Here is a 25202-nt window from a genome sequence, read left to right as displayed (position 1 = left end):
GAGAGCCAGTATGGATTTCGTTCAAACAGATCTACTGCCTCTGCTGTGATGAACATAATTGAGGACATAACAACAGCCACCGATAGTAAGAAATACACAGTAGGGGTGTTTATAGACCTTAAGAAAGCGTTTGACACAATCGATCACTCTATCCTTTTATCCAAATTACATTCATACGGTGTGAGAGGAATAGTTTTAGATTGGTTAAATAGCTACTTGAATAACAGACAACAATATGTACAATATGCTGCTAATACATCTGAAAATATGAGTATTAAGTGTGGAATTCCACAAGGGTCTGTTCTGGGACCGAAACTATTTATTTTATACATAAATGATATCTGTGATGTGTCAAAATTACTCAATTTTGTATTATTTGCTGACGATACCAACTTTTACAGCTCTGGACATGACTTAAATGAATTACTAAAGAGTATGGAACAGGAAATGGTCAAACTCAAAAAATGGTTTGACGTTAACAAATTATCATTGAATTTGAAAAAAACTAAGTTCATGATTTTTAGTAAGAGAAAAAAGCCTGAAAATATTGTACTGTCAATAGCTGGAACAAGCATTGAAAAAGTCTCTGAGATTAGATTTTTGGGAGTGATTTTAGATGATAATATTAGTTGGAAATCGCATATCTCACATGTTAGAAAAAAGATGGCTAAAAGTATATTTATATTAAATAAGGTAAAAGATGTATTAGATTATAAAGCAATGCGTACACTGTATTGTGCACTTGTACTGCCTTATATCAATTATTGTGTGGAAATATGGGGTAGTACATATAAGAGTAACACAAAGCCACTGTACCTCCTTCAGAAGAGAGCGATCAGAATCATACACAAAACAGGTTATAGAGAGCACACAAATGGATTATTTATTAGCTCAGGACTTTACAAATTTTATGAACTAGTTGAGCAGCAGACATTATTGGTTATGTTCAGGGCTAGTAGTCAAGAGCTACCAACAAATCTACAAAAAAATTTCACTTTAATAGAAAAAGAAGGAAGAAGGAAAGGGCACTTTAAGCATCAGCTTGCACGAACAACATCAAAACAAATGTGTACATCAGTGGTGGGAGTAAAACTCTGGAACTCTCTCCATAATGAAATAAAGCAATGTAAAAACACATTTCAATTAAAAAAAATCTTTAAAAACAGAACTATGATGTTATATGAGCACTGACAAAAGGGACGCAAAGGGAAAAATAAAGGGAAAAAAATAAAAAATAAAAATAATAATAAACACACAAAAAAAACAACGCTTACATTATCCTACATGACTGTAGGTATTGTATAGTCTAGCTTTCCTTTAATTTTTTTTTTTTTTTTTTTTTTTTTTTCTTTATCGACATGCACTATGGATCCTTGGTTGAATGATCACATTGTTCTTAGCTTTGTTTGGTTTGAATGATACCTTGTTATGATAGCCTTGTTCTATTCAGTTTTGTTTGGTTTGAATGATTACCTTATTCTTTTTCAGTTTGTTTGGTTTGGATGATTGCCTTGTTCTTTTTCAGTTTGTTTGGTTTGAGTGATTGCCTTATTTTTTCAGTTTTTGTTTTGTTTATTTATTTTTTGTTCAACTTATCTTGCTTGTTTATTCTTTTCATTGATTGTTTGTTCTATTAATTTCTATGAGTGTGTGCACTGGGTAGGGGTACAAACTTGTAGTTTTTAGGCAACAATAACTTTTCTTGTCAACTGGGTCATACATGTCCTGTAGCCTTTTTTACTACTCTAGAGTCTACGCCCCTGGTGGGTGGGTGCGTGTGGGTGTGGGTGCCTGTGTGTGCATATGTGATATATTGTTTTGTATTGATTTGTTGCATTGGATGTTCTAATGCACTACCGGCAAAGAAATACTAAGAAAATGTTTCTTTTGTGCGAAGGGGCAGGAAATATAAGATTTTCTTCATCCTGTTCCTTTTCGACATGGCTGTGTATTGAATGCAGTAAGGTATGTGAGATTGTTGAAATGTTGTCGAAATGTACACATCCAAGTACGAAATAAATAATCGAAACTAAACTAAACTAAACTTATCAGGTCTTTGAAGTCCAGCTTTCAAGCCAACTGACTCTCAATTGACTGGATTGATTATTTAACTAATATAGCAGTAAAATGTAAAAATCCAGAGTTTTCCTGAGCTAACATGGTGAGAAAAGTGAGCTAGCTTATTACCACAGACAGGGACAAAGTTAATATGCATAACTTTCCACCACAACTAACAAACCCACCTTTTTTTTTGGAAATATTGGGTGACATATTGTCGAGCCTTCAACTCCTTCTCCTCTCTTATTTTCTTTTCCTTTCTTTTTTGGCTGCCTGATTTTTGAGGCATAGTGCTGCCTCCTCCGCTTTGCCCGCTCTGGCGCTGTCTGTGACAAATCGCAGGTGCTCTACCTGCAGCTGATCCAGTCGGACTGAACCATTTTACGTAAATAGAGGGGGGAAGAGAGGGCCCTGCAGGTGTTGATGCTTCCGAAACAAATAAAGGTATTGTTACCAGGACATGGAAAATAAAACATGTGTGATTATATGTTAGTTAATAACTTAGTGTCATTTTTCTGTATTATAATTTCATCATCATTAGGGGCCTCTCTGGGCCCCCTCCATCATGGGCCCCTAGAATCCGTCTCCTTTACCCCCCACCCCCCCTTTTTCGGCGCCCCTGCTCCCTAGCATGGCCCAAAACGGGTCAATCCTTGCTTCCTGGGGAAGATCTTCCCTGGCAAGCAATTGGTACTCCAGTACTTCTTCCCGGAGGCTGGTCAGGTCCAATCGCAGCTGCGGCAGACTTTTTTTTTTTGGGCCGTGGCCTCCAGCTCCGGCTGAATACCGGGAGTTTGTCGGGAGAAAATCTCTGTCGGGAGGTTGTCGGGAGAGGCGCTGAATATCGGGATTCTCCCGCTAAAAACGGGAGGGTTGGCAAGTATGCCTTAGACCCAAATATGTCGGGAAAGACACAAAAGACACTCGTTTGTGGCAACTTTTTTTTAAAACCTGCATGAGGATTATGATTAATTCTTCATCTCAACTGGAAGATATAAACATCCCATTAGTCAGCGTCCAAGTGATAAATGTATTACCTTTTGTAGTTTGTCATTCTTATTTAGCACTGCATGATGAAGCTCAATATGTTTAGCGCACAGCTTCTAAAACTTGTATTTCATCCTCCGTATATTGAGGCTCACAGATATAAGGTTCGGGATCATCATTTGTCTCAAATAAATCGTTATTGGCTTTCATGACGTCTGTCATGATTAGTAGTTGTTGAAGGGAAAGGCGAATGTTGTAATGCGTCTGTGAAATGAATGCACCGCCGTATGCTTAAAATGCGGAAAATACATTAACATTACATGTTGTTATGAACGTGCCTACTACATTACAAATACTTACATTCATAGACGCCGATCCACAATGCCGAGCACCCACGTGGAATTGATGGCAACTTTCAATCTTTAAAATAATTTTTGAAAAAGCAATCTTGTTGTGGTTAATTTTGTGGCGATTTTGGTCCGTTTTACAAAATAATAAAGCCACAAATCATATGGGATATTAACTTCGCTGAACGTCTTTTTTTTTTTTTAATACACACACACCGAGCACCCATGTAGATCGGCGCCTATGCTTACATTGTGTATGTAAACCGATGATGGAGGCATTGGGATGTTTTTTAGAGGTCTTTATTAGCAGAGTAGAGCGTCTTCCATTGTTAGCGGACTTTTGCTAGCATTTACGATTTAGAATGAATGTAAACATGTGTTCTTGTCTTACTTTAAGGATTGTGAACAATAGACACAATTCCAAAAAAGTGCAGTTCCCATTTGAAAGTACCTCCACACATAGGCGCCAATCTACATTTCTGCCAGTGGGTGCTCGGACGGGCGGTAAATCTGACGCTACTTTTCTGACCATGCGCGGTTTTTGCTTGGTAGTGAGAAAGAATTTGCCATCAATCCCACGTGGGTGCTCGGCATTGTCCGTGGATGCTCGGGCCCCGAAGCACCCACGGTATCGGCGCCTATGCCTCCATAAATGTCTATTATGTAGTGAGAATGAACTAAATCATACATAAATGGAATACATGTGTAATCGTTGTTAACTTTATCTACTCCCCCGTCTTTGAGATTGGGGCTCATGGTACGAACACAGATATATATCTCTATGCCTAGATTTTCTGTTACACATAGATGAACGCACGAAGAGCAAAACACTGCAGATATTTTATCAGACTCCCAAGGTCAGAGGGTAAGATGTAATTTATCTTTGTCACTCTTCTTGAAGTTTTTTTCCACATATAGCCCTGCAGTAGGGATGTGCGTATCGATCCTGTGGTATCGATATATCGATACTCACACGCTACTCATTTGGCTTCACTTTTCTGAAAAAAGTATCGATATAAACCAAAAAACGGCGTGTGGGGGGTGCAAACCTCACTTTCAGATGTTTTTGATTACTTACTTAACTTACAATGTGCTGGGACACCCCTGTACCTGGCAGAGTATAGAGCTGGCCCAGTCACGTGACAGGAGACAGCGAATGAGCGTCGTCAACGTGCAACACACACACAGCCAGCCGAAAGCGATGCAGCCAGGCATATCCAGTGTTGTCCAATTGTTGACTTAAAACAGGCATTGTTTTTTTTTTTTAGTAATGTTTACCGAATATTTTTGTTTAAATGATTATCCTATATTCAAATAATTTCCACACAGGGGAATTTACTGTTAGTTGAAAATTGCTTGAGTATTTAAAACAAGATAAGAAAGAGATACAGTTTGGAGATTCTTCATCTTTGCATTACAGTTTTATTTTTTTTCAAGAAAATCTTGAATATATGATTGAATGTGATTTTGGTTTTAATCTGTAACATGATTTCTTACATTTCGAAAACATTAGCCTATTTCATATTTCATTAATTGCTAATTATATCACAAACTTTAAAAAATAACTGCAGCTTCTTGCAATTCGGATTTGACTGTTAATTGGAAAGCCCTAATATTTAATTATTATTATATATAATATATAGCTATTATTATATATAATATTTAATTTATTTTTCATATTTATGTTATTTTAATTTTACTTTTATTATATATTGACCATAATAAATGTGGTATAAATGGTCTGTATTTGTCTTGTGATTTGTCTTAAATAATAACAATAGTAATAATATTTTTGACTGACAAAAAAATTGCCAATAAGAAATTATTGGTATCGGTATCGGTATCGATGAAAATGCAAGAAAAAGTATCGGTATCGTATCGAATCCTAAAAGTGTGGTATCGCCCATCCCTACCCTGCAGTATAGAATCAGTTAAAAAAAACAGTAAAAAAAAAAAGCATGCACCTGAAGCAACATATTCCTTTTAAAGTGATTCCAGCCTCCACTAAAGAGCCATTTGTAGAGATCAATCTGAAGGTGACAAGGTGACGGAGAGCCTGCCTCCAATCAGAATAATCGGCCTCAGGATAGCAAAATCTATGTGTGCACGTGCATGGGTGTCTGTGTGCGTGAGTAATGTGTATAAATCGCTGATGATAAATATGATCATTAATTTTGAAAGAAATATTATAAAGGCTGCTTATTTCTAGTTATGTGTATGTGCAACAAGAGGAGGTGCAAGTCAGAGGAGGGGGGGGGGGGGGGAGGGAGCATGAATGATGACTTTTAATCTCGTGTCACAAACGTTTGCACTGCCTAGATAATGCGCTGCAATGTACATTTCAGAGGTATTATTTTCTCATTCACATAATGTCAAAAAAAACAATTGGGCTATGAAAGGTGAAATCCAGCACAGACAAACAGCATGGCATATGTTAGCGACTCAGCACTGATTGATTTCACACCTCTAACTGTAAAGGCAACCAACTTCCTGCATATCTGTTTGTCCTGATTGAAAGCCTGCCAGCTATTCCCCCGCCAACGATTACACGACAGAGGCATCTGTCTGTTTGTGGGGTGATTAGCTTTCTGGCTAATTTCTATCATTTCCCTATGCATCTGCAAGAGGACCTCAAAAGCACAGATACACATCTGTGTATATATATTCAATCTCTGTGTTCATATTGCAGTCACACTGTAAGATATTTCATCTATATTTGATTTTTTTTACATTTGACTCAGCCCTGATTCGAATAATATTGTCACGTATTAAATAAAGAAAATCACAGCATTAAATCAAATCAGTGTAGAAACGGAAAAGATTATGCACATTTTTATGTCAAAACAGAGCTTTAAAGTGGTGTACAGTGTTCTCCATGCAAAGTAGGCCTATGTGTGTCATGTAGGGATGTGCGTATCGATCCTGTGGTATCGATATATCGATACTCACACGCTACTCATTTGGCATCACTTTTCTGAAAAAAGTATCGATATAAACCAAAAAACGGCGTGTGGGGGGTGCAAGCATCACTTTCAGATGTTTTTGATGACTTACTTAACTTACTATGTGCTGGTACACCCCTGTACCTGGCAGAGTATAGAGCTGGCCCAGTCACGTGACAGGAGACAGCGAATGAGCGTCGTCAACGTGCAACACACACACAGCCAGCCGACAGCGATGCAGCCAGGCATATCCAGTGTTGTCCATTTGTTGACTTAAAACAGGCATTGTTTTTTTTTTTTTTAGTAATGTTTACTGAATATTTTTGTGTGGAGTTTGCATTTTCTCCCCGTGACTGCGTGGGTTCCCTCCGGGTACTCCGGCTTCCTCCCACCTCCAAAGACATGCACCTGGGGATAGGTTGATTGGCAACACTAAATTGGCCCTAGTGTGTGAATGTTGTCTGTCTATCTGTGTTGGCCCTGCGATGAGGTGGCGACTTGTCCAGGGTGTACCCCGCCTTCCGCCCGATTGTAGCTGAGATAGGCTCCAGCGACCCCGAAGGGAATAAGCGGTAGAAAATGGATGGATGTTTAAATGATTATCCTAAATTCAAATAATTTCCACACAGGGGAATTTACTGTTAGTTGAAAATTGCTTGAGTATTTAAAACAAGATAAGAAAGAGATACAATTTGGAGATTCTTCATCTTTGCATTACAGTTTTTTTTTTCCAAGAAAATCTTGAATATATGATTGAATGTGATTTTGGTTTTAATCTGTGACATGATTTCTTACATTTCGAAAACATTAGCCTATTTCATATTTCATTAATTGCTAATTATATCACAAACTTTAAAAAATAACTGCAGCTTCTTGCAATTCGGATTTGACTGTTAATTGGAAAGCCCTAATATTTAATTATTATTATATATAATATATAGTTATTATTATATATAATATTTAATTTATTTTTCATATTTATGTTATTTATTTTAATTTTACTTTTATTATATATTGACCATAATAAATGTGGTATAAATGGTCTGTATTTGTCTTGTGATTTGTCTTAAATAATAACAATAGTAATAATATTTTTGACTGACAAAAAATTGCCAATAAGAAATTATTGGTATCGGTATCGGTATCGATGAAAATGCAAGAAAAAGTATCGGTATCGTATCGAATCCTAAAAGTGTGGTATCGCCCATCCCTAGTGTCATGATCTCTCATGACAATTATTAGTTTCTGTAATTTTATTGTATTTCGCTTTTATTTTTATTTCCATTTCCTGTTTGCCTCCCTCTGCCACTTTTTATCCTGTATGGGCGCTGGCTTCCTCACCTGTTCCTGATTGGCATTTAGGATGCTTAATATGTCCAGAGTGTACGACCCAGAAAGGACAAGCGGTAGAAAATGGATGGATGGAGTATGCCAGCCCTTGTGGACAGTTTACATGCACTACATTCTGGGGTCCAGACTGTTGTAGTAGTGTTTATATCCGTGAAAGCAGACTCCAGAGACTTGTAAACTTCACACAGCTTCCTTTACTCGTGCTTGTTAATACACACTCTTAATCCCCACAACACACTCAACGGCGCCCCCTCTGGACGCTATGTGATATTGTACTTAACATCTGTACATCCCCCCTTTTAGCTTGTAAACCTCTTTTCTGTATTTTAAAGATTGAACTGTTTCAAAATAAAATAATTCCAAAATGATAGTTACTTCTATCTTAATCACCGGGTATTAATAACTGAGCATGTTCAATTCACATTCCATAACATTAGTACCCAACATAACATACACGTTTTTAGGAACAACAAACTGTTAGGTCTACACCATTCTTTCCAAAGACCAGGGAAACCTCTCTGGTCAATTTAGAATGTTCATAAATCCAGTCTATCTGGAGGGTGGGAAACTCTTCCCGACCTGGTCACTGTTTCACCTGAATCTGTCTGCCTTTGGACAGTCTCTGTCTCATCAGGGCAGGACAGACCTCTCTCAGGGAGCACTGTCAGGTGAGCCCTGTTTCGTCTTAAGCTCCCTTGGTCTGTTTCCACATTGTACGACCTTGGTGTTGAAGCCGGTCCCTGGACCGTAGCTATGGTCTGCGCTGTTTTAATCCACACTCTCTGTCCTGGAACCAGAACTGGTAAGTCTTTTGTCCTGTGTCTCAGGTTGAATGACTCTCTCTGCTTCACTTTTAGTTATTTGTCTTTTTCCCTGAAAGCTCTGAGGTTTGGCCAGGCTGGTTTCAATGCTTGTGGAGCGGTAGGAACTGTTGATCTTATCTTCCTCCCCATCAGCAGCTGCGCTGGACTCAGCCCGTGAGCCAGTGGTGTAGCTCTGTAAGCCAAAAGAGCTTTCTAAGGGTCTGGACTTTTGTTGAGCAGCTGTTTGACTGTGCGGACAGCTCTCTCTGCTTCCCCATTGCTCTGGGGATAGCGAGGACTGCTGGTCGTGTGGTTGAAACCATAGTCCTGGGCAAAAGTGGCAAAGTCTGTGGAAGAGAACTGTGGCCCATTGTCAGTCACCAAGATTTCAGGCACTCCAAATCTTGCAAAGATTACCTTGAGTCGCTCCACAGTTGTAGATGTTGTCAGGGTCGGGAGGTTTGCTACTTCAATGTATCGGGAGTAGTAGTCCACCACCACGATATAATGTCCATTCTTCCACTGAAAGATATCAGCCGCCACTTTTTCCCATGGTCGTGCTGATAGGGGCGTGGTCATTAAAGGTTATGTCTTTGTCTGTGAATATTGGCAACATATTTCACACCTTTCCACCATCTCTTTAATATGTCTTGTTATCCCTGGCCACCATAAGGATCCTTGTGCCCTTGCCACACACTTAGTCACGCCCTGATGGCCTTCGTGCAACCTTTCCATCATTTCCTGCTGCATGCATCCAGGGACCAGAATCCTCGTTCCCTTAAGAAGCAATCCCTCTGCCATGTTGATGTCATTCCTCTCTGACCAGAATGGCAGAAGATGCTCAGGAACGCTTCTCCTGTGAGAGGGCCAGCCTTTTTCCGTCAATGTTTTCAGCTGCCTGCAAACACTGTCTGTGCTCTGAGCTTCCTTGATGCAAGCTAGTTTACTGTCAGTGGCAGGGAGATGGTGTAGAATGTGATCAATGTATGCACAGCATTCTTTCTGCAAACTGCTATTGGCCTCTCTGGCCTCCATTCCCAGGGGAGCTCTTGAAAGAGTGTCAGCAGTGACGAGTTGTTTTCCCGGGACATGTATGATTTTACAGTCTTAGCCTAAATCTAAGAATTATTGGGGGAAGATCATCCAAAGACCGAGAGCCAAGCAGCGAGATTAAAGGTTTGTGATCGGTTCTCACTGTGAATTCCAAACCTAGCAGATATGAGCTGAGTCGCTCACAGGCCCATGTTGCCGCTAGTGCTTCTTTTTCTATTTGCGCGTACTGGATCTCTGTGGGCGTCAGGCTCCGTGATATGTACACAACAGGTCTCCACCTACCATCTGTCTGCTGCTGCAGGAGGACCGCCCCAAGTCCGTATGACGACGCATCTGCCGATACCAATGTTTCTTTCTTAGGACTGTATTGTGCAAGGACTGGAGGAGAACTCAGCTCTTTTTTAATTTTTTCAAAGGCTGTTTTCTGTTGTGCGTCCCATGTCCATGTGCTGTCACTTTTTAACAGGTCACGTAGGGGTTTTGTGAGAGCTGGTAGGCTGGGTGAGAACTTACCCACATAATTCACCATTCCCATGAACCGGCGGACCTCCTCCACATTGCTAGGTTCTGGCATGTTTTTAATGGCGCTGATTTTGTCTGGATCAGCCTCGATTCCTGATGCGCTTATGTGGTGTCCAAGAAATGGTACTTTTTCCACTGAAAATTCACATTTTTCATTGAGGGTGAGGCCCACTTTTTCACACCTTTTCAGTACTTCTTGCAGCCTTTCATCATGCTCTTTTTTGTCTTTTCCATAGACTAAGATGTCATCTGCATGGCACAGAGCGCCCTTTGCCCCTGCGATTATTTGTGAGATTCTCAGCTGAAAATGCTCAGGCGCGGAAGAAATGCCGAAGGGGAGCCTCTGAAAGCAATATCTTCCGAAGGGGGTATTAAAAGTTGTTAAAGGCTGTGATTCTTCATGTAGAGGAACTTGCCAGAAACCAGATGTCGCATCTAATTTCGAAAAGACTCTTGCCCCCTCCAGCTGCGCCAGTGTCTCATCAACTGCAGGCAGTATGTGTCTCTCTCTGCACACGCTGTCGTTAAGTCGGGTAAGGTCCACACAAATGCGAGGTTTCTTATTTGGCTTGGGGACCACTACCATCCCCGCACACCATTCAGTTGGCTCCTCAATTTTTGTCATGACCCCCATTGCTTCCATCCTGTCTAACTCTTCTTTAACTTGTTCTTTCATAGGTAACGGAACTCTACGCGGGGCCGAGAGAGCATAAGGAACTGCTCCATTATTCAGTTTTATCTTGTAGTTTCCTTGTAGCTTTCCAAGCCCTGAAAACACTTTTGGGAACATAGCTCTGTATTGATGCCTCGCTTCTTGTTTCTCCTCCTGTACTGAAGCTACCTGTTGGACCAGGTTCAGCTTTATTAAAGCAGGAAGTCCCATTAGTGGCATCACCAGGTTTGTCACCACATATACATCAATCAATCAATCAATCAATGTTTATTTATATAGCCCTAAATCACAAGTGTCTCAAAGGGCTGTACAAGCCACAACGACATCCTCGGTACAGAGCCCACATACGGGCAAGGAAAAACTCACCCCAGTGGGACGTCGGTGAATGACTATGAGAAACCTTGGAGAGGACCGCATATGTGGGTAACCCCCCCCCTCTAGGGGAGACCGAAAGCAACGGATGTCGAGTGGGTCTGACATAACATTGTGAAAGTCCAGTCCACAGTGGATCCAACACATCAGCGGGAGTCCAGTCCACATATACATCTTGCCTTATTTCTCTTTTTTCTGTTTTAATGTGTGCTTTCATGATGCCCAAAACCTTCAATGGACAGTTATCTGGACCTTTAATCTTTTTAGGTGGTGTCTTCAGCCTGCCATCACGTGCTCTCAAGTACATGGCAGATGGAATAGCTGTAACTGAGGCTCCTGAGTCCAGTTTAAATGTTACCTTCTTTCTGTTAAGGCTGATTTCTTTTAACCATTCCTCTTCAATTCCTTCTGTGTTAACTGTCCCCATGAAAGCTATATCTTCATCTGTGTTGCTGTCCACTATAGCTTCCACTCTTTGAGATGATCTGCAGACCGCAGCGAAATGTCCCTTTTTTTTGCATTTTCGACACTCGGCCTCTTTGGCTGGGCACAGTTTCCAGGGGTGTTGTGGCGTTTTGCCGCACCTTGTACATTTCTCATTATAGTATGTCTTGTTTACAGTGCTTGGCTTGGAATTAAACGGCTCTGGTCTGCGTGGGGGAGCTTGTCTATATTGTGTTTTCCCTCTATTTGTGTTTATGGCATCCACATTAGCACCTTTAATTTCTGTGTGTGTCCCTCGTAGCAGTTGCTGTTGTTTCTTTATTTCTTCCTGCTGCCTGACCTGGGTTATTGTTTTTGCCAGCGTCAGGTCTGGGTCTAACTGAAGTCTCTCTGACAGCCTGCAGTCTCTTATCCCAACCACTATGCGGTCTCTTATCATTTCCTCCTTTAAGGCACCAAATTTGCAGTGTTCAGCCAATTCATGCACATCTGTGATAAAGTTCTCTGCAGACTCGCCTTGTTGTTGATGTCTGCTATTAAACTTAGCACGTTCATAAATTACATTGTGCTTACCCACAAAATGTTCATCAAAGGCTTTTGTCACCTCTGCATAAACTGTCTTCTGTTGGTCGCTTAGTGGTAACGTAGTGAGAATGTCGTCACTCTTTTCACCCATCACATACAGTAGGGAGTTGACCTGATAGCCGTCCTCTTTTCCGCTCAATCCTGACGCCATCCTGAACCTCTCGAACCGTCTCAACCATTGCGGCCACGAGCTGGACTCCTCGAAGTTGAAGCTGCCAGGAGGCGCGATGGAGAATATTTGATCTGTCATCTCCCGTCCTTATCCGGGCTCCGATGCTGATCCGCTGCTCTCCGTGCTCACCGTAGCCTAGCGTAGCTTAGCCTATCGCCGGCCAGGTAAACAATGACGACCTCGGCTGGACTATTTCAGCTCACTTCTCTCTCTCAACTACACCTACTTTTTACCCACAGTAGGTTCGCTTACTTCTGACACCATGTTGTAGTAGTGTTTATATCCGTGAAAGCAGACTCCAGAAACTTGTAAACTTCACACAGCTTCCTTTACTCGTGCTTGTTAATACACACTCTTAATCCCCACAACACACTCAACGGCGCCCCCTCTGGACGCTATGTGATATTGTACTTAACATCTGTACACAGACCAGAGGTGGGTAGAGTAGCCAGAAATTGTACTCAAGTAAGAGTACTGTTACTTTAGAGTTTTATTACTCAAGTAAAAGTAAGGAGTAGTCACCCAAATATTTACTTCAGTAAAAGTAAAAAGTATGTTGTGAAAAAACTACTCAAGTACTGAGTAACTGATAAGTAACCTGTTTGTTTAATGACGGCAACAAATAATGCACAAAAACATAAAAATAGCAATGAACAAATTCAGAGCCAAGAATATCTCTTAAAGGCCTACTGAAATGAATTTTTTTTATTTAAACGGGAATAGCAGATCCATTCTATGTGTCATACTTGATCATTTTGCGGTATTGCCATATTTTTGCTGAAAGGATTTAGTATAGAACAAAGTCGATAAATTTCGCAACTTTTGGTCTCTGATGAAAAAAACTGGTCTAAAAATGGGGGTCTATTTAAAGGCTAGAGTATACAAATGAGTTTTAAGATGGGACTTAAATGCTTCTACTAAGGTAGCATCTCTAACTGTTACCGGGAGGGCAGTTAACACTTACCGAAGCGACTCCTGTGCTTGGCGATGGCTTCCTCCTTGTCTGGCTTCTCCAGTTCATCGCAGAGGAAGGGAGGCACATCCACAGTGACGCTGACTGGTGTTCGCTGGTCAGGGGTCTGTCTGCAGCCAGCAACAACCTCCCTGATCAAGTCATCTACGTAGCCTGCAAAATACAATTGTACATGTTCCTGCTCACAACATAATATACTCATGGAGAGTGAAACTTGACAGTATTATTATCATGATACAAAGTGTCAAGTGTTTACATGTTTTGTGTCCTCTACACTTACGGTATGTTGGCTCTGTCGCGATTTTCTTGACCACATGGCCCCCTGCTTTATACTTCGGGTAGCGTACTGCATAGCGCTCAGCACCCGCTTGTGTAGTGGCTATAGGGCGGCTCGAGTTTTCATTCCAGTGCAGCCCAGCAAGCAGGTTCCTAGGTGTGGTAACAGAATAATGTAATAATTAGTACTAAAGTATGGCACACACTAGTGACACTTAGATTAGTGTGGAAACATACCTGCACAGCATTCCGATGTATGAGAAGACATACATTTTCGGTGCGAACTGTATAAGATAAAAGACACTTTATTCAGTCATGCGTCCATACAATGTGTGTCTAAATGTATAAATAGTTTGTAAATTTGAATACAAATGTTTGTGTATTAAACTGTTTATAGTCAGCTATTAAAGCTTGATCTCATGCAATAATGAAGCTGTTTTGTTTTTAATTTTAACACCACGCCAGAATTGTTTGCAATCTTTCTCACCAAGATGCCTAGCCACTATATTGGACCTCTAACATTCTCTTGCTTACACTGACTGTATCAAGGCTACATTTAGTATGCTCTAGTATTTTGCTCCCTGGCCACCAAAGTCCTAGTGGCAGGTGGTAACCACGACGCCACCTACAGGTGATCAGCCTAATTCTCACCTGTATGATAAGGCTATGGAACGCCTCCACCTTGGAAGTCTGGTGTTCACCCGACAGCATGGCGATATCTTCCAGCAGGGACTTGTTGTTGACCACCTCCTCCAGTTTCACTGCTGAGCGTGAACCTAAACATAAATTTAAAATACAACAATGTTTCAACAAAAATGTTCCAGTCAACTTAAACTGGTTCTTTACTTACAAGTTTATCTGAATTTTTTGACTTTCAAAAGATGTGCAGGAAAATACTGCTAGTCCCTCACTGCTTTCGGGCAACTTTTTTGCCTACTCACTTTGTTTGAGCCATTTCTTTTGCCGTTGCAGTTGTCCATGAGTACAAATTGGGAAGAGGTCGCCATGGTCCTTGTGGATGTTCTGAATGTGTCGCTCCACAGACTTCCACTTGGCAACCAGAAGTTCCCCCTCTCCAGGCGGTGTAGACACTGCTGCCCAGTAGAGGTGGTTGATTATACTTTGCACCCAGGGCTTCAGGTCTTCACAGTCCTTATGCCTGTAGATGGCCTTCAGTTTCTTTCCGATGGCTACAAACAGAAAAAAGCAGAAATTTGTGGATTAAATACAATATGGCATTCATCTGATCACTAATATGTACACACTACTTCACAAGTTGTCATGCATACAAATAATCCAACTAACATTTTGCAACATGCCAGATGTCATAGCAGTGCCGTGTATTGGGCATGTTTTCGCGAAACCATTTAGCGATCTGTCTGTGTCGGTCTGTCACCAGCACCCCGACATCCAGGTCCCAGCTGATCAGCAGCTCCACCATCCTCTTCAGTCCTTCCATCTCCATATGGTAGCTGCCAAGACATTTGTTGCTCTGAAATATATATAACAGAAAAGGAATGAGCAAAGAAAAAAATGAAAAAGGGGCTTAGTATACATTGAAATGGTTAATGTTATTAGACAAATTTACTAGGATAATTCTGGAAAATCCCTTCTCTGCTTATTATGTTACTAGTGTTTTAGTGAGATGACATGGTCGTACCTGTACAACCTGCAGGTCGAGAACCACATTGGCCACAAGCTCCATTGTGGTGTAGGTACCAAACTTGGCACTGTCTGCTCGCCCATCACCACCAAGGACGAGGGGTCGGCCTTCCACCTGCAGCATGGTGAGGTGCGTCCGTTGCTGTTCCTCCCACACCTTTTTGATGGCTGGCTGCAGGATGAGCTCCTGGTGGTTGAAAAATGTCCTCTTCACATACGTGACCACTCCGATGCTGTTCAGCACTTGCAACACCTTGCCAGAAGATGCGCCAGCGAAGAGGATGCCAGCAGATAGCAGGATGTTGCCCGCGGCATAAGGGCCAATGTTTGGCTGGCTGCTCCAACTACTCCTCTGGTCACATGATGCACATTGAAGAGTCATGGTCAGCTGTGTACCGTTTGAATCCCAAGAAGGGCTTATGTCCTGGCTGCCACAGACTGGACAGTGACACCACTTGACGAGACTCTGGAGGCACGACTCAAAGATGATGTACTTCGGTTCCTTGTGGCAGCCCTCTTCACGCATCTGGTGAGTATGTGGGCGATCTGGCGACCCGTCAGATTGACACGGATCCGATGTCGATGACTCACTCGGCACATAGCTGTCATCGGAAGAACCACTAACAAAAGGCGCAGTGGGACTTGATGCTGGTCCTACATCAAACAATGCAGGAGCACCTGGAGTTGCTATGTTAGTCTGCATCTCGGGGCTGTCAGATGGAGCTGCTACACTTGACGATGGGACTTCACTAACCCTGGCCAGCCGAGCTCTAACCCTCTCGAGGATCTCTGGGGTCACCTGGTGTCCTAGCAATAAAATCAAACACAAGTTGTTTTATATAATCTGTTAAAATTAAACTAGAATCACATACTAATTATTGTCTTTGAATCACCTAATTTATCTGTCTACTCTACTCTGCACAGGCAGCTGTGCAATGTGTACTGTGATGTGCAGAATCATGTTCATCACCGAAATAGACATACCCTTTGATCTATGATGTATTTTCCCTGTTTGGGTGCTCTTGCTACTGGTCATTGCTGTCGGTGCTCTCCCAATCGGTACCCAGTCCGTCTGGCATCCTTGTTCTCTTGTATTTCCCTGGAAATGGAGAAACAGCTACATGTAATATGGATACCTTATTTACATAAATTATGAATACTTTTGTATTGGGCTTGAACTGTAATCCATTTGAACATTGATTAGGAAAACAAATCGAACCTGATCTTGATCGCCCTCCTCATCAGGCAAATCTAGTGCCATTGCCATTGGTTCATCCACCGCATCCGCCACTGATGCCGTAGTCGTACTGGCCATGATCTGATCTATTGTCTGTAAATGTACAATACTTTATATTATTGTCTATTGTAATCTATTGACAGTATTGACACTATTGACAGTAATGTCAGTAAATGTACGATACTTTATACTGCAGAAGAACTTGACTAGAACTTGAAGCAATAATTATATGTAGACTATTTTATTGTTAATTTATTTCATTGTTCATGGAGTAGACCAGTGGTTCTCAAATTGGGGTACGCGTACCCCTGGGGGTACTTGAAGGTATGCTAAGGAGTACGTCAGAATTTTTAAAAATATTCTAAAAATAGCAACAATTCAAAAATCCTTTATAAATATATTTATTGAATAATACTTCAACAAAATAAATGTTTAGAATTAAGTTCATGAATCCAGATGGATCTCTATTACAATCCCCAAAGAGGGCACTTTAAGTTGATGATTACTTCTATGTGTAGAAATCGTTATTTATAATTGAATCACTTGTTTATTTTCAACAAGTTTTTTGTTATTTTTATATCTTTTTTTCCAAATAGTTCAAGAAAGACCACTAAGAATGAGCAATATTTTGCACTGTTATACAATTTAATAAATCAGAAACTGATGACATAGTGCTGTATTTTACTTTTTTTTCTCTTTTTTTCAAACAAAAATGCTTTGCTCTGATTAGGGGATACTTGAGTTAAAAAAATGTTCACAGGGGGTACATCACTGAAAAAAGGTTGAGAACCACTGGAGTAGTCTATGACTGTGTGTGTGAGTTTTGATTGATTGATTGAGACTTTTATTAGTAGGTTGCACAGTGAAGTATATATTCTGTACAATTGACCACTAAATGGTAACACCCCAATAAGTTTTTCAACTTGTTTAAGTCGGGGTCCACTTAAATTGATTCATTATACAGATATATACTATCAGATATATACTATCATCATAATACAGTCATCACACAAGATAATTACATTGCATTATTTACATTATTTACAATCCGGGGTGTGGAGGGGTTAGGTTTGGTTGTTATCATCAGTCATCAACAATTGAGAACAAATAAATGGATATTGGAACAGTGTAGTCTGACTATGGAAACTGGAAATCAATATTCTTACCCTCTTCCTTTCCCTTTTGGCAAATGCAGACCTCATGTGCACAGTCTGTCCACTTGTGGAGGATGTGGGGTGCTCTGAACTTGTCGAACTTGCACTTAAGCATGGCCGTGGTCTGTTGAAAATAGTTGGCTTCGCACCTTTCTTCAGCACGAGTCGACGGGTGGTGGCGATGCCCATCGCTGCCCTTTGCAAGGGACCCTCTTCGAAACATGATTGTTCGAAATGTTCGCTGCATAATACACTGTGCTTTGTGTGTGTGGTCCAATCCAACCGTGTTCGCTTGACTTCTTTGCTCCATAGTAAAGCTTGGCCGCCATCTTTTGGGAATAAAAACAATGCAACACCAGTTGTGTTTGTCTTTGTGTTGCTACATCCCACAGCAACACACCGCTTTCCACTTACAGCTTTCTTTTTTGTAGTCTCCATTGTTAATTGAACAAATTGCAAAAGATTCACCAACAGATGTCCAGAATACTGTGGAATTTTGTCGAAAACACAGGTTTTTATGTCGGGTCCGATAGGGTCCAACCTCTTCCGTAGCTCCTGTGACGTCACGCGCATACGTCATATGCAAAGGAGTTTTTCGAACGGAAGTGTGGCGGGAATTTTAAAATTGCACTTTATAAGTTAACCCGGCCGTATTGGCATGTCTTGCAATGTTAAGATTTCATCATTGATATATAAACTATCAGACTGTGTGATCGGTAGTAGTGGGTTTCAGTAGGCCTTTAAGCAACTAAAACAATAATAAATTAAATAATAATACATTAAAATCAAATAAATTAAGGCAAATTGAGCTACAATAACTTAACAGCACCATAGGCTCAGTAGGCAGAGATTACAAAGGAAAAGAACAAGTTAGCCTTTACGCAAACCATAAACTCTGATAGGTGTGGGCTGCACCTGGGAACACATTGTAGACTTCCAAATGGTGGTTGTATGCACGCGTGAGTGTGCGTGTGTGTGTGCGTGTGCGTGTGCGTGAATGTGTGTGCATGTGAAGTTTTGCATGTTCACTCAGAATCACTCAGTTAAGTGAGTTGAGTTGAGTTTGAGTTTATTTCGAACATGCAAGCATACAACATGATTCATCACAATGTCCAGTTTCTCTTTTCAACATGTTCGAAAAGGAGTGGGAAGAAGTAGAGCTTATTTAATCCTACCCCTTTTCTTTTACATAACAGTTGCTAAAACTTTTGTTCACTTCCTGTTCTCAATTCATTAACAATATACTCCATAACTAATCACAATGAAAATAAATAAATAAATAAATAATACTCGGTGAAGTAAGTTACATTTCATTAGGTGAGATGAGTAAGATTATTTTGAAAATGAATGGATGGATGGATGAATCCCCACCTTCTACCATCCTAGTCACGTCCGTTGTGTCCTTGGGCAAGACACTTCACCCTTGCTCCTGATGGGTGTTGGTTAGCACCTTGCATGGCAGCTCCCGCCATCAGTGTGTGAATGTGTGTGTGAATGGGTGAATGTGGAAATAGTGTCAAAGCGCTTTGAGTACCTTGAAGGTAGAAAAGCGCTATACAATTATAACCCATTTATCATTTATGAAATAAATTCAGAAAGTTTATCATGGTTCTTCTTCTTTGTACTTTGTAAACACTTTAAGTTTGAAGAGTTTCTTGAAGTGGATCATATTAGTACGTTGTGTGATTGCTTTGCTTAATCCATTCCATAATTTAATTCCACATACAGATATACTGAAGGTCTTAAGTGTTGTACGTGCTTACAAATGTTTTAAATGAAATTTTTCTCTAAGATTATATTTCTCCTCTTTTTTTGAGAAGAATTATTGTATATTCTTGGGTAGCAGGTTATAGTTTGCTTTGTGCATAATTTTAGCTGTTTGCAAATTCACTATGTCATTGAATTTCAGTATTTTTGATTCAATAAATAAAGGGTTTGTATGTTCTCTATATCCAACATTATGTATTATTCTAACTGATCTTTTTTGTAACACCGTTATGAATGAAGTGTACTTTTGTAGTTATTTCCCCATATTTCTACACAATAACTCAGATATGGTAGCACTAGCGAGCAGTAGAGAATATGAAGTGATTTTTGGTCTAAAATATGTTTTGCTTTATTCATTATTGACGTGTTTCTCGCTACTTTATGTTGTATATTTTTTACGTGAGATTTCCAGTTCAATTTATCATCAATCATTATACCTAGCAATTTGTTTTCCTTTACTTTTTCAATTTCTATTTCGTCTATTTGTATTTGTGTTTGACTTTCTCTTCTACTGTTACCAAATAGCATTATTTTAGTTTTACTGAGATTCAAAGATAGTCTGTTTTTGTCAAACCATCTTTTTAATTTGTTAATTTCTTCTGTTATTATTTGTATTATCTTCTGTGTGTTATCTCTTGAACAAAACACAGTTGTATCATCCGCAAATAATACTAACTTTAAATCTTTTGTAACTTTACAAATGTCATTTATATAGAGATTGAATAATGTTGGTCCTAGTATTGATCCCTGAGGTACACCACAGGATATATTTAGCGTTGTAGATGTGTGTTAGCCTAGCTTCACGTATTGTTTCCTGTTCGATAAATAATTTCTTATCCAGTTTAAGACTAACCCTCTGATGCCATATTGTTCTAGTTTTTTGATTAAAATATTGTGATTAATTGTGTCAAATGCTTTAGTTAGATCCATAAAAACTGCTGCCGCACATTTTTTTTACTATCTATTGCATTGGTAATTTCTTCTGTAATTTCAATTAAAGCCATCAAAGTTGAAACATTAGCTCTGTATCCATATATGTTCTCTTCGAGTATTCTATTTTTGTTTGTGAAACTCTCTAATCTGTTTTTGAACAGTTTTTCAATGATTTTAGAAAATTGTGGAAGTTAAGAAACAGGTCTATAATTTGTAAATTGGTGTTTGTCTCCAGTCTTATAAATTGGTGCAACTTTAGCTATTTTCATATTGTTTGGAAATTTAACTGTTTGAAATGATAGGTTACTAATATACATTAATGGTCCTCAGATCTCTTCAATAACCTTTTTTATTGTTTCCATATCAATTCAAATACAATCAGTTGAAGTCTTAGATTTGCATTTTTTCACGATTATAACTATTTCCTCCTGTGTCACAATACTGAGGAACATGGAGTTGGGATTTCGCTCATGGCATGATTTGGGTTTGGTAGTTTTTCTGTTTCAGTCTGTTCCCTAAGTGCACCCTTTCCTTGTTTTCTGTTGGTTTCCATGGGCACTGATTCTCCTCACCTGTCTTAGTTTTGCAATTAGTGTTCCCACCAGGTGTTTTGGTTAATCACTCCCCTTTATAGTTTCCTGTCACCCAGCAGTCGTTGCTGGGTCAATGTTTGCTATGGGCAACATTTACGTTCTCCTGGTTTTTCTCCTCGATGTAGTGATTTTGTACACGCTAGCATTCCTCGTTTTTCACCCTTGGTGACATTTTGTGTTTTGTTTAGCTCCACGCTTGCTAGTGTCCTCAGTTTTGTATTTTTGTCCTGCATTTAATTTATTAAAATCCTTTAATCTTACCCGCACGCTACTCCTGCTTGTCTTCTGCATTGGAAGGAACGCTACCAGTGTTATAGTCCTCAATTGAAACTGGGTCTGGAATCCTTTCTGCCAATTTTGGTCCAATATTTACGAAGTAATTATTGAAGCTTTCAACTACTTCCTTTATGTTGTCTTTATTTTTGTCTCCGTCTAAGAAGTATTGGGGGTAATCCCTCTTTGATGTTGTTTCAATAATCTCTATAAGTGTAGGTGGATGCCCTGAATCTAGGTCTTCTTGTTTAGTCGTCCCTTGGAACATAGTAGTGTTGATGTTGAATCTAGGTGTTTTTCTGTCAGAGTCCATTATTATCATTGTTGTGGACGCTGTGTAAACTTCATATTTGTCCAGGTCCATGATGTCATGGACAACAAGTACTCTTGCTTCTGGACTTCCATTCAGCTTGATGTAGATTTTACAGTTGGCGCTCCAATCTCCCTGGATTTTTCCCTGCTTTCTCAAGTCGCGTGCTTTCTTGGCGATTCCAGCATTACGTTTTTTGAGATGCTCATTCATGTACACGTTTGTTCCCTTCAGCTTCTTTCCCTGTCTCAGCAATGCCATTTTAGACTTTCTGTTTACGAGTTTCACAAGTACGACTGGAGTGCCATTGTTGTTTCTTCCGTTCAGTGGGATGCATGTTTTGATGGTATTAATGTCGATTTCAATTTCCTTTGATTGCAGAAAGTTGACCACTTGCTGTTCTGCTGAGACAATATCCATTTCATCTGGTTCACCTTCATTATTCACAGATTTCGCATAGGATCTTGGTTTAATTCGGTGCCCTGTCACGATGATATAATTTATTCGTTTATCCTGATCCATTTCTTCTATGATATTCCACAGCATGTTGTTGTTTTCTTGGAGAGTCTTCATTTGTTGGCGCATATAATAGACTTCCTTTTTTATGTTTTTATTTTGAGTTTGCAGACTTTCTATATTTTGCTGCAGACTTTTCATATCTTGTTTGTGTTCTGTTGTTGCTTGGTTTGCTCAGCCAACCAAGCAAAACTGTGTTTACTGCATCTGACATCAAGTTGCCTTTCTGCCTAAATTAATACAGAGCCTTTGAGGCACACTTATTCCTCTGGAGCAAGACAGAAACACTGACTGTTTATGCGCCCAAACGGAGGAAGAATGTCTGCATCCTCAGTAGCATGCACAGTGTGGGGGAGACTGGGGATACCCGGAAAAAAAAGGCTAAAAAAAAGTCACCGACTGCAACTGCTTGAAATGCGGTGTCATGGACGAGAGTGTGCGAAAGTACACTGTGGGTTCAGGAACACGGCATTGGCCAGTTGCTGTGTATTACAACATGATTGACATTGCATTTGATTGACATTTATCAGGCATCCACTGTGGTCAAGGAGAGACGGGTGGACTTCTTGGTGGAGCTTGCAAACGAGCTTGAACAGTCTCATATGGCAGCCAAGGGGGCAAATAAGAAAACTTTCAGCAACAATTACCCACTCCTGATACAGGGAAAAGGGCATTGTGCCAGGTGTAGTGTCGATGCAAGAAAAACCATACCACTGTGCGTTGTGTTTATTGTAAAAAATTCACACGTGGAATAATGCAGAAAAGTGATGTTGTGGCAGTGGAAAGTATGTTCTGACAATATTAAAGCGATATATTTCACCAAGAATGCAAACACATTTTGTTGTCTTCTTACTACTACTACGTTCTGTTGTGATCACAAAAGTGGAAATATCATTACTAATTGTTGAACACATAATGAATATATAAATGAGTATATCCAACTTGCATTAAAAAAAGGAATCGCCAGATTGTAAAAACACTGTGTTTTCAATAAAATGTGTTATGTACGGCGGGGAAAGGAGACAACACCACGGAAGAACTCGGTTTAACAGGTTTATTAAACCTCATGACGAATGTGTAGGGTGTGTATGCTACTTCAAGTGATGGGTGTAAGACGATGTGTAGAATTGACCATATGAATGTTACCAGGGTTTGTTGTCTGTGCGTGTTGGGTGAATCCTTTGTCAGACCAAGGGGGCAAGGCGAGAAGGCAGTCCGTGGACAGGCAAGCAGTCGGGGGCTGGAGAGAGGCAACGATGTCCGTGTCCAAGCAGTGGTCGAGGATCGGGGAAGGCAGTCCAAAATCCAGAGGGAGGTTGAGAAACACAACTCGATCACGGCAGACAGGGAATGTACTGCGGAAGACAAAATGGACATCAAACACAACAGGGAAAGGCACAGAGACAGCGAGCAAGCACGAGGGAGGGAAGCCAGAGACGTGATGCTTACTACTGGATTGAAACTACGTTCCGGCAAAGGATCATCAGGTTCGCTGGTCTTTATGTAGTCCTCCCTCATTAGTTCCAGGTGCGCTGATCAGTGATGGTCTGCAGGTCTGTCCTTGTGCCCCTGCTCAAGGACACGCGATCTTTTAAAAATTTTAATAAAAATGTGTGTAAAAAAACCCATCCTAGTTAAAGGACAACTACATAAGCACAATCAAATTTGTAATACTTTCACCTTGATTTTCGCGTTATGACACTTTTTATTTTTAATAAAATGTTTTTTTTTACTACTTGGCACAAAACTGATTTTAATTAGATTCATGGGAAGGAAATTGTGTTATTTGTTTTTCTTAACAAATCTACTATCCATCCATGGATCAATACCATGACATGCGTTTTAATGGACAAACACATTGCCACGACACCACAGAGGATTTAAAAGTCAAATTAGTTTAAAGCAGTTGAGTCTCCAAAACAATATTGCCTGCAATTATTAGGTATTGAGTGACACGGCACCGACACGGCTTGTCCAAAGTGCTGCAGTGCTTACAGAGGCCTCATATACCCATTTAAAACTTTAAACTGTAAAGAAAAAAAATAAAACGCATGTGAGCAACACAATGTCGAAAGCAGGTTAAGAGGCAAAACTCGCAAGACGTGGTAAGAAGAGTAATAACATAACCCTCACAAACAGTCCATAGGCAGAACACAACACTCTGTAACAATGAACCATGCTGGAACATAAACCCTTATGTTTGGCATTCAGGGACAGATGAGCCTCCCAATTGCCAACCAGGAACAGTCGAAGAGAATAGCGAACAGGGGTAAAGTCACACTCGTACAAACCCAAACAGGATGTACAAACCCCGTTTCCATATGAGTTGGGAAATTGTGTTAGATGTAAATATAAACGGAATACAATGATTTGCAAATCATTTTCAACCCATATTCAGTTGAATATGCTACAAAGACAACATATTTGATGTTCAAACTGATAAACATTTTTTTTTTGCAAATAATCATTATCTTTAGAATTTGATGCCGGCAACATGTGACAAAGAAGTTGGGAAAGGTGGCAATAAATACTGATAAAGTTTAGGAATGCTCATCAAACACTTATTTGGAACATCCCACAGGTGAACAGGCAAATTGGGAACAGGTGGGTGCCATGATTGGGTATAAAAGTAGATTCCATGAAATGCTCAGTCATTCACAAACAAGGATGAAGCGAGGGTCACCACTTTGTCAACAAATGCCTGAGCAAATTGTTGAACAGTTTCAGAAAAACCTTTCTTAACCAGCTATTGCAAGGAATTTAGGGATTTCACCATCTATGGTCCGTAATATCATCAAAGGGTTCAGAGAATCTGGAGAAATCACTGCACGTAAGCAGCTAAGCCAGTGACCTTCGATCCCTCAGGCTGTACTGCATCAACAAGTGACATCAGTGTGTAAAGGATATCACCACATGGGCTCAGGAACACTTCAAAAACCCACTGTCAGTAACTACAGTTGGTCGCTACTGTAAGTGCAAGTTAAAACTCTCCTATGCAAGGCGAAAACCGTTTATCAACAACACCCAGAAACGCCGTCGGCTTCGCTGGACCTGAGCTCATCTAAGATGGACTAATACAAAGTGGAAATGTGTTCTGTGGTCTGACGAGTCCACATTTCAAATTGTTTTTGGAAACTGTGGACGTCGTGTCCTCCGGACCAAAGAGGAAAAGAACCATCTGGATTGTTATAGGCGCAAAG

General features: G+C 40.2%; 2 protein-coding genes across 2 annotated transcripts; both read right to left on the bottom strand.

Moving 5' to 3' along the window:
* Positions 1-13164: 13164 nt before the first annotated feature.
* Positions 13165-15033, bottom strand: LOC133655076 (uncharacterized). Its single transcript, XM_062054984.1, has 6 exons — positions 14863-15033; positions 14499-14747; positions 14209-14333; positions 13795-13841; positions 13562-13710; positions 13165-13434 (listed from the first exon to the last, which is right to left on the bottom strand). Exons 1-6 carry the CDS (start codon positions 15020-15022, stop codon positions 13262-13264), a joined length of 903 nt encoding a protein of 300 aa, XP_061910968.1. The 5' UTR covers positions 15023-15033; the 3' UTR covers positions 13165-13261.
* A 145-nt stretch (positions 15034-15178) lies between these two features.
* On the bottom strand, positions 15179-17799 carry LOC133656386 (uncharacterized). The gene is made up of 4 exons (XM_062057473.1): positions 17623-17799; positions 16439-16549; positions 16204-16318; positions 15179-16026 (listed from the first exon to the last, which is right to left on the bottom strand). The coding sequence occupies exons 1-4, from the start codon at positions 17797-17799 to the stop codon at positions 15179-15181; spliced, it is 1251 nt and encodes a 416-aa protein (XP_061913457.1).
* Positions 17800-25202: the final 7403 nt, after the last annotated feature.

The sequence above is a fragment of the Entelurus aequoreus genome, linkage group LG08 (genome assembly GCF_033978785.1).
Source record: "Entelurus aequoreus isolate RoL-2023_Sb linkage group LG08, RoL_Eaeq_v1.1, whole genome shotgun sequence".
In the NCBI taxonomy this organism is placed as follows: Eukaryota; Metazoa; Chordata; class Actinopteri; order Syngnathiformes; family Syngnathidae; genus Entelurus; species Entelurus aequoreus.
The sequence above is the reverse complement of the archived record's forward strand: the minus strand, read 5'-3'. Positions and strand labels throughout refer to the sequence as shown.